The sequence below is a fragment of the Cotesia typhae genome, unplaced genomic scaffold (assembly GCF_013202065.1).
Source record: "Cotesia typhae breed Kobodo isofemale line unplaced genomic scaffold, CoteBio_Ctyphae scaffold_121, whole genome shotgun sequence".
Lineage (NCBI taxonomy): Eukaryota > Metazoa > Arthropoda > Insecta > Hymenoptera > Braconidae > Cotesia > Cotesia typhae.
Window position 1 is genome coordinate 2017994 of NW_027423773.1, and position 10517 is coordinate 2028510.

Below are 10517 nucleotides of genomic sequence, written 5' to 3' on the forward strand. Positions count from 1 at the left end.
TGTAATCTAGATTATACTAGCTACTATCTGAAATTTTTTATGACATTAAAATTAGCTGTCACTTGATAATTTTTTAATTTTTTTTTAACACACAATTTAGAACAAATTTTTTTGTAAAAAAAATTTTATTCTAAAAAATGATTTTTAAAAAATTGCATTTTTAATTTGTTAAAATTTCTTCAAGTCCATTTTTTTAATAATTTTTTTGTCAATAATTAATTTGTTAATAAAAATTTAAAAAAATTATGGAGTGACAACTAACTTTAATGTTATTCATATGATATGAGGAGCAGTGTCAATAGCCCATCACGCTGTGAGCGGTCAAATAGAGAACTAAAAAATTTTTTAAAACTTGTCTGTTCGGTGCGTCGATGTTTTGGTTAGTGTCACGTCTGCAATGTCAAGTGATGTCAGACGAAATAATAAAATAATGAACACCGTAGTTTTTATTATTAGTTATTAGTTATTATTTAAATGTTTATATGTAAATAAATTAAAAATTTTTTAAGTTTTTTCATTTATATAAAATATCTATTTATTTAAAAATTAATAATTAAAAATGGCGGCAATACGTCATACGTTACAACGTGAAATATTTACTCCAAGTGATGAAAAATTGTTAAGTGTTTGTTTTGTTAGTAAATCATATAAAAAAAAGAAGACAAGTTTTTTGTGTTTAGTAACAACAATAGATGTTCCAGAAACATTAATGATTTATCAAATAAAAAAAAATGATAAAAATGTATTTAAAAAAAAACAGTCCTGGTTACTCACTGACGTACAAGTTGTTGATGGAATAAAAACTGATTCCATGGATATTGAGTTACATATTGATAAAATTTATCGATGGACTGTTGCTACATCACAAGAATGCCGGACTTTTATTAGTAATTTATACACTTTTTCATGTAGTTTGTCTCAAAGGCCTGAATTTAAAAATATATCTAAAGAATGGTTGATTGACCCGACAAATCTTACTGAAAGTGACAGCATCACATTGACTCCAGGTTAGATTTATTTTTTATTATTATGAATTTTAAGTAATTAAAAATAATAATTATTTATGATACTAAATTTAGAAGACATCTAATTTTTTATGACATTAAATTTAGCTGTCACTTCACAATTATTTTAATTTTTTTTTTTTAAATAAATTATAGCAAAAAAAAAAAATATTAAAAAAATAGACTTGTAGAAATTTTAATAAATTAAAAATGCAATTTTCTTAAAATAATTTTTTTTTGTTAAAGAAAATTTAAAAATTGTTAAGTGACAGCTAACTTTAATGTCATAATTATTTTATTGACTTGTTATTAAAAATGAATTATAAAAAACAATATTAGGAATATTTGTAACATACAAATTATGGCAGAAGAAAAAAATAGAAAAAAAAATTGACATGAAGAGATTTGAAAAAATTATGAAAATGATTTTTTAGAATGAATTTATTTAAAAAAAAAAAAAAATCATCAAGTGAATTCTAACTTTAATATTATAAAAATTTCAACTTGTAATTTTTTTTAATTTCTACTAGCAACCTTAAAGTCACTATGTGACTTTCGTGACTTGGGAACTATAAATAAATAAAATTTTGCTTTATTAAATTAATGATTTTTGTGAAATTGCACTGTACTTTGTTAACTGTTTAAGTTTTTAAAGATATAAGCTCATCTTGATGTTACATTCATCAAGAGCTTTCATTTGAGTACCCATTTGCATTTTTAATATATTTTTCATATATACATATATATATAAAATATATAAATATATGAAAAATTGATGTGGGTACTCAAATGAAAGGACTCGATGAGTGTAACATTGAAATGAGCTTATATCTTTAAAAATGTCAATATTTCACAAGATATTTGTTAAATTGTACAGTAATTTCTTAAATATTGACGTTTTTAAAGATATAAACTCATCCCGATGTTACACTCATCAAGAGCTTTTATTTGAGTACCCACATGCATTTTTGATATATTTTTCATATATATATATATATATATATATATATATATATATATATATATATATATATATATATATATATATATATATATATATATATATATATATATATATAAAATATATGGAAAATTGATGTGGGTACTCAAATGAAAGGTCTCGACGAGTGTAACATCGAAATGAGATTATATCTTTAAAAATGTCAATATTTCACAAGATACAAGGTAATTTCTTAATTATGTACCTAGAGATAGAGCATTTTCGAAAAAAATTATTCTTATTCTCTCAATAATACAGATTAAAATTTTTCCACTATAGTTAAACTGTCATAAAAATCTATATCCATTTTTTAATTAAAAAATAATAAACAATTTATATTTTTTAGATTTATTAACCCCAGTAATCTCATCAGACTACCAGCCAATAACTAACAAAGAAGCCACAGACCTCGAAACATTGATGTTAGACTGCAGTTACGCAATTTCAAACGCGGAGCTATTTATGCAAACTCTTTCAAAAGACCTGTCAATATTAGACGGTGAAAATGTCCAATCAGTCTTAGCATCAGAGCCGCAAGTGATCCAACTAATGAACGGGATAGAAGCGGCGATAGTAGAAGCCTCTGTGGTCGAAGCGCGACTAACAGCGTACGACGAAGCACTGGGACGGATTCGTGAGGTGATGGCCCGAGTTGGGCAAAAGAACCAAGCTATTCACACGGCAAATCACAACGCTAGGTTATTATTGGAGCATTTGGACACAATAATAACTCAACTAGACATCTCCAATGAGCATCAAAAAATAATAAACGAATCCGAGCTGCCAGGCGGCAGAGCGGAGCTAGTTGTCGCAGGACAAGCAGTATTGAAGGCAATTTCAGTGTCACTGCCGGTTGGTCTTGACAAATTAAGCGCAGTGACAGAACAAAAGCGTCGACTGGACAAATTAAAAGTTAAATTTTCCCTTTTAGTTGCTCGACATCTCAATAATTTATTTATTCATTTAGGCAATGACATCGGCGAGACTTGCTCGACTTCAGACTTAGTTCTGCCAACTCACTCGTCACTCCACCGTGAATTAGAGCCTTACACTGAATTGATGCAACTGCTCCGTGCGTTGGACAATAAAACATTTTCGCAGTTGATAAAAGTCTACACCAACACGATGAGCAAATTGTATCAAAGAGACTTGAAGATATTTTTTGAAGAAGCTAAAACTTGCTTAATTAATTCACGGCCTAGCTTAAGTTCATCAAAACAAAGTGGGCAAAAAAAAGACGACGATTTATTTACACCCGCGCCTATTTGCTTGCTGAGCAACGAAGTCTGGACTTCGCAAAATGACGGAGTAATTTTAGACTCAATTTTAAATCGAGTCCTGTCGCAATTGCAGCCAATTAGCTTGGCAGAGCAAGCATTTTGTGTGACTTTTTTTCAGCTAGATTCTGTCCTTTCGCCGTCCAAGCCAGAAACTGAAGAGACCATTGGGCTGGGTGACAATACAAGCAATGAAGCTGTAAGTCCGGGATCTGTTACTTCGACAGTTAGCAAAAAATTGGAGCGACAAGTCAATGAAGAAGTTCGAGCGACTATGGGTGCTATTTTTCCGTCGTTGGAAATTGAATTGAATAATTTTATCGCTTTTTTGGATAAAATTGATAGCTTCTGGTGCATGTACTTGCTCGTGAGACTGTCTCAGCATGTTATGTCCGCTCAAGATACTGGCTCGTTTTTGTCAATGACTTTTGCGTCGGCTTTGGTGCAAGTTAAAAGGTCTTTTGATAAATTTATGCAGCTACAGCAGCAGTCGATTTTAAAAGACACTAAAGTTAATCGCAGGAATAAGTGTGGCATTTTGCCGTATGTGGCTAATTTTGGACACTTTGCGAGAATTACTGATAAGATTTTTAAAAATTCGGATCGCAAAGTTGACTTGGAAAAATCTTATACCAAGTTAGTGGCCACTATGTTTGAAGCTATCAATATTCACAGTACTGAGCATCATAAAACACCCCAAGAAGTTGTTAAAATGGGTTTGTTTATTTTTTTTTTATAAATACTAAGGTAAAAGCTTCTAATATTGACACTCTATTTATTTTGTGTGGCTAAAGGTAAAAGGGCGCATATTTTTTTTTTTATTGCCAATCAAGTAGTAGACACATTCTACACTTAAAATTGAAAAAAAAAATTTTAAAGGTAAAAGGACGTATAATTTTTTTTCGGCCAGTTTACAAAGGAACATATTCGTAGTTTAAAAATGTGAAAAAAAAAAAAAAAACTTTGGTAGTAGCGGCGTAAAACCTCAGCTGTACAATTTTTTAAAGTTACAAAAGAAAATATATTTTAAAAAATAGTTATAAAATTTAAAAACATGAACAATTATCATGAAATTATAATATTTGAAGAAAAATGGGAAATTTTTAAATATTCAAATGTTATAATTTTAAAATATTACAATATTTTAAAAAAAGCGGGAAATTTCAAAATATTTTTGTTTTAAAAAAAGCGGGAAATTTCAAAATATTTTTTGAATGTTATCTGTCATTGTGATTTTTTTATACGCCCTTATGGCAGCTGTAACGCCATATTTTTTACATTAAAAAATAGTAAAATTTAATTCCAAGGTATCAACTATTTACCGCGAAAAATTTCATTTTTTCAAGTAGCCCAAAACTTTTATAGTATATATAATGGGGGGCTTTTACCTTACTATGAAAAAATAGGCTGATTTTTTGTGTTATTAAAGTGTGATAAGAAGTTTTTATAGAAGAAAAAAATAGTCTATTTTTTCCACCAATTTATGAGTAATCTAGAATAATAATTAATTATTTATTTTACAGAAAATTTCCATCATTTATATGATCTGTTATCACAATTAAAAATATCAGTTTTGGATCAAGAACGAAAAAGTGCTAAGCAAAGATACCAAGATGCTTTAAAAGCATATGTTACTAGATATTTTGGTCGTCCTTTAGAAAAACTCAATGTATGTATACTAAGGAAAATTATTTATTGATTTTTATTTAAAAATTTTAATTTTTAATTTATTAAATTTTTTTTTCAAAGAAGAAATAAATATTTTAATTCCATATTTAATTAATTTGTATAGCTTCTATATTTATTATTATTTTTTTTAAAGCTGTTCTTTGAAGGCGTTCAAGCAAAAGTTGGTGCTGGAGTTAAAGAATCTGAAATAAGTTACCAAATGGCATTTAGTAAACAGGAATTGCGTCGAGTTGTTAAAGAATATCCAGCTCGAGAAGTTAAAAAAGGATTAGAAAATTTGTATCGAAAAGTTGAAAAACATTTATGTGAAGAAGAAAACTTATTGCAAGTAAGTTGTCATACGAGTATTTATAAAAAAAAAAATTTATTTATCAAATTAAAATTATACTACTCGGTTTTTACAGGTCGTTTGGCGTGAAATGCAGGGTGAATTTATTGCTCAGTACATTTACATCGAAGAGTTGATTCAACGATGTTACCCGGACAGTCAAATAGCTCTTGAATTTACAATTCAAAATATATTAGAATTTTTTTCAGAAATTGCGAGATCGCATTAGAAATTTAATAAAAAAAGTTGTTTATTTCTCGTTTTACTACTTGCGTTGTAATTAATGCAAAAATAAATTATTTTTATTTAAGAATTCTTAACTTTGATTTTTTTAGTGAAACAGATAATTATAAAACTAGAAACCTTGCAGTCACTTTTTAAAATTTAAGCTCATCCTGATGTTACACTCATCAAGAGCTTTCATTTGAGTACCCACATGCATTTTTGATATATTTTTCATATATACATATATATAATATATATAAATATATAAAATATATGAAAAATTGATGTGGGTACTCAAATGAAAGGTCTCGACGAGTGTAACATCAGGATGAGCTTGTATCTTTAAAAATGTCAATAGTTCACAAGATACAAGGTCATTTCTTAATTATGTATCCAGAGATAGATTGCAGCCTAAAAACTTATCATATTAAATCCGATTTTATCCTGGAAAAAAAATTATTCTTCTTCTTTTAATAATATAGATAATAATAATAATAATAATAATAATAATAATAATAATATTTATTAAGCCATTCTATGAAAAGAGTTTAAACATTAAACATTTTTCAGTCATATTTTCCTTACAAGTATGTACAAAATGTTTAAATTTTAACTTTAATGAAAAGATTTTACCTTATGTTGCATAAATTTAAATTTCATATTTTTTTTTACAGTCATTTATAACTTAAATAACTTGTAACTTTTTCATTTACATAAAAAAATATTGTCTGGAAAAGAGAAAAAAAATAAAAATAGATAAATATTAATAATCTAATTATTAAATAGAAAATACTTACAAAGTATCAGATGTTCTGTCAACAGCTTCAAGTGGATCACGATCAGAGTTAGCATCAGTGGAATCAGTAACATTGTAGTCTAAACTCTGAGAGCCACCTTCATGAGGCAAAATACTTTCAGGATTATCATCTGGCGGGACGATTTCAACGATACTATTTGGTGACTCGAGTTTTAATTCTTGAACAAGATCTTGGATTAATGATCTTGATTGAACCCCATTTTTATCTTTTTCATTAACTATTTTACCTGTAATGGTACGATTAGTTGGCCGTTCTGATCGGCCTCTCGTGTGAGTGTGCATATGTCGTTTCATGTCGCTTCGCACGCGGAAAGGTTTTCCACAGACAGTACAAGGGTGGGGTTTTTCTCCTGTATGAATACGACGATGATTTTGAAGATAACTACTTGCTCGGAATGTTTTATTGCAATATTCACAGCGATAATTTTTTTCCCCTGTGTGGATTCGACGGTGGACAATTAGTGAGTATTTACGAGCAAAATCTTTCCCACAATATTCGCATTGAAACTGCCGTTGCTCCGAATGAATACTCATTGAATGGTATTTTAAATCTCCCCATTGACGAAAATGACGACCACAGTCTTCACATTTGTAAGGCTTGTCTCCGCTATGTAAGCGTTTGTGCACCTATTTAAAAAATTTTAAATATTATTAATAATTAAAAAAAAAAATAAAATTAATCCACTTATCTCATAAAATTAGAATTAAATTTTTTGCGTTCTTAAAGCAATTTTTTTTTTTTTTTTTTTTTTTTTTTAATTAAAATTATTAACAGAATTCGTATTAAAATTGTAATAAGGTAAAAGACTCAGTTATTGCAACTGGCCGAGTTGTTTGACACTTGCAATTTTATTCTAATTAAAAAAAAATCAAATGTTCTCAAAAAATCAATTTTTTTAAAATTTATAATTCAAAAATTATATATGACACTGAAGTTGGCAGACATTAAAAATTATTTAAAAATTTTGTAATAAAAAAAAATTAAATTAAAAAATTCCACATGTGAAAATTAATAAAAATTACAAGTGAAAATTTCTATCAAATTTACTTCAGAAAATTTTCAATTTTTATGACTGCAAAAGTTTAATTTTTGACTTAAAAATTATAAAAAAAAAAATTTTTTATGTGCACCCTTTTGATTAAAAAATTTTTTTTTCAAGTAAAATTGACGCATCGAAAAAATTTTTTTTCAATTTTTCCAGTAAATTTTAATATTTCTGAGTTAATTAGAGCAAAAAAAAATTTTTTTTATACTCCTTTTGCTTAAATAACGTGCTATAAATTAAAACTTTACTAACTTTTAAAGCACTAGCAGCAAAAAAGCTTTTGCCACAAATTTCACACTGATGTGGACGTTCACCACTATGAGATCTCATATGATAAACAAGACTGTTTTTATGGTGAAATGTTCTACCGCATTGTGGGCATGTCATTTCACTATCTGTAAATATAAAAATTTTAAAAGAACTGTTCATTAAAAAAAAAAAAAAAAAAAAAAAAAAAAAAAAAAAAAAAAAAAAAAAATCAAACTTTTTTTACTTACTTTGTGTTTTACGCGTTTTGCTAGTCTTCTTTTTTTTAGGGCTACCAGTTTCAGTATCAAATTTATCGGATGAGTCTTGTTCATTAACAATCGATGAATCATTTAGATCATGAGCTATTGGATCAGTATTATTCGTAGATATAGACCACAGAGCTGAGCTGTGATTAACTTCTCCAAGTGGACTTATTTCTGAATCATCATCAATGCGTGCTCCGGTTTCTTCAACTAAAAAGTGTTGAAAAGAATTGACTATTGAAAGCAAGTCATTTTCAGTGTAATGTAATTATTTAACAATGTTTAATTTTATTATTTTTAATTTTAATTTTCTTACCAACTCCTCTAATCCCCTCCATTAAGTCTTCGGGCTCGCTAAATTCTTCGATACCAGTATTGGCTAAATTTTGAACAGTTTCTGGTGGAGAAATTGTTATACTGCTGGTATTGGTTGTTTGTACTATTCTTGATTCTTGTTTTACTGGTTCATAATGATTCTGTAAAAAAAAATAGTTAAATTTTAGGACCGCAGTTTACTTATTTAAATAATTAATTAATATTGAGCTGTTTAATTGTGATGAAAATTAATTTAGTGGAAATTTGATAATTTTTATCATTTTTGTAACAAATAAATTATAACAAAAAAAAATTTTTTTTTTAATTGACATGTAGGAATTTTATGGAATAAAAAATGCAATTTTTTATGAATAATTTTTTGGAACAAATTTGTTTGTAAAAGAAAATTAAAAAATTGTAGTGACAGCTAAATTTAATGTCATAAAAAATTTCAGATAGTAGCTAGTATAATCCAGATTATACTGATTATAATCCAGATATCACCCAGTATAATCTAGATTATACTGAGTATAATCCAGATATCACCCAGTATAATCTAGATTATACTGAGTATAATCCAGATTATACTAAGTATAATCCAGATTATAGCGCGCTCGATTTTTTAGTTTAAATAAAAAAATTAATTTTTTTCTCACCTTAAGATGTTCAAAAAATTTTAACTGTGTATTAAATTTACTATTGCAAAGTTCACATTTAAAAGACTGGCTTAATCCTTCATTAGCATTATTATAAACAATAACATCCTGATTATTTTTTCCAGAATTTCGTTTTAAATTAGTTTTGTTCTGTTGTTTCAATTTTCTCGCAATCCGCTTTTTATGAGGTAACGATCGTTTGGGTCCAGATATTGGCGTAGTAGCATCCTCGCTACTCTCAGCTGATATATCAATATCATATTCACTTTTAACATTTATAAACTCCTGTTTAACATGATGGTTAATACGCTTAAACGACTGGATAGCTGAATAAATAGATGACGGCTCAGGCTCAACAATGGTCTGGATGGTATAAGCATTAACAGGTGATAATGTTGCTAATTGGCTGACATCTGGTAAAGCCGGATCATCGTGCTGCGTTTGATTATGCATTTGTTGATGCTTTTGCTGCTGCTGAAGTTGAACTGCCACCAAAGCGGCTGCTAATTTGCGGTCCTCCTTTATAAGAACAAAAAAAAAATTTAATTAAAAAGTTTCACATGTAAAAATTAATAAAAATTACAAGTGAAAATTTTTAGAAGCATTTTTTTTATTATAATTAATTTTAAAAAATTTTTAAAATTGACAGCTGACAGCTAACTTCAAATTTATAATTATATTTATTAATTTCTTAGAGTTGAGTTATTTTTTTTTTTTTTTTTTTTTAATTAAAATAAAATTACAAGTGCAAATAAATAAATAAAATATTACCTCAGTTAATTCATGTGGTAGAAGATCATCTTCATAATATTGAGCAGCGGAATTAAATTCAGTACCTACTCCAGCATTTATCATATCAACAACCATACCTTCTGATATTAATTCACCATTAAGTGTAATTAATGGTACTTTATTAATTGATTCATTATCACCACGCTGAATTGTAATATACTGTGTGGCTTCCATACCGTTAAGAAGAACTGCTTGCGCTTCTTGATCAGTTGTTACTTCCATCATTATTATTATTATTATGATTATTTTTTATTTAAGCAAAATATATATTTTTAAAATATAAAATTAAGAAATAAATAACTTTGAAAATATTTCTTATTAATTAATGTAGAAGAATATAAATTTAATTATTTTAATTAAAAATTTTATGAAAATTTTTAAAACACAAAAATGACAGGAGTCAAGGTCATTGTTATTAACACTAAATAATCTGTTTTATTATTCAATTTTTCGAGCTACATTATTATTTTCAAAATAATTATTAATTAATGAATAACTTTTATAAAAATACTTTTGTTTTAACTGACAAATTGAATTTAACATGTAAACAAACGGAAAATTGGAAACACTGTACAATAAAATGTGACAACAGTGCTTAGTAATTCTTTGTCGACGCCATTTTAAAATATCTACATGCACTAAGGCGGGTTTTCATAAAAGAATTTTTAATTTTTAAAAAATTCTACAGAGGGAGCGCAAAAATTTTTTTTAATTAGTTTGACAAGAAAAATTTTGACAGATAGAATTTTTTCTTTAATTGTTTATGATTAAAAATATTATTTGCATAAAATAAAAAATTATTTTTAAAAAAATTTCACCTAAATTTATTACACTGCCATCTAGGAGAAAATATTGT

The 10517-nt window shown here is 27.1% G+C and overlaps 2 protein-coding genes across 4 annotated transcripts; one reads left to right on the plus strand and one right to left on the minus strand.

Moving 5' to 3' along the window:
- The first annotated feature begins 399 nt into the window (after positions 1-399).
- Positions 400-5611, plus strand: Sec3 (exocyst complex component Sec3). Its single transcript, XM_074252845.1, has 5 exons — positions 400-1007; positions 2351-3997; positions 4805-4950; positions 5104-5298; positions 5375-5611. The coding sequence occupies exons 1-5, from the start codon at positions 560-562 to the stop codon at positions 5525-5527; spliced, it is 2589 nt and encodes an 862-aa protein (XP_074108946.1). The 5' UTR covers positions 400-559; the 3' UTR covers positions 5528-5611.
- A 416-nt stretch (positions 5612-6027) lies between these two features.
- On the minus strand, positions 6028-10269 carry LOC141533791 (uncharacterized). Of its 3 annotated transcripts, XM_074252851.1 has the most exons (8): positions 9641-10269; positions 8870-9388; positions 8215-8374; positions 7884-8132; positions 7639-7781; positions 6568-6967; positions 6321-6498; positions 6028-6251 (listed from the first exon to the last, which is right to left on the minus strand). In XM_074252851.1, the coding sequence occupies exons 1-8, from the start codon at positions 9884-9886 to the stop codon at positions 6233-6235; spliced, it is 1914 nt and encodes a 637-aa protein (XP_074108952.1). In that variant the 5' UTR covers positions 9887-10269; the 3' UTR covers positions 6028-6232. The 3 variants fall into 3 exon arrangements, with proteins under 3 accessions (XP_074108952.1, XP_074108950.1, XP_074108951.1); XM_074252849.1 differs by having other exon boundaries at positions 6321-6967; positions 9641-10268; XM_074252850.1 differs by having other exon boundaries at positions 6321-6967; positions 7884-8108; positions 9641-10267.
- Between the last annotated feature and the right edge of the window lie 248 nt (positions 10270-10517).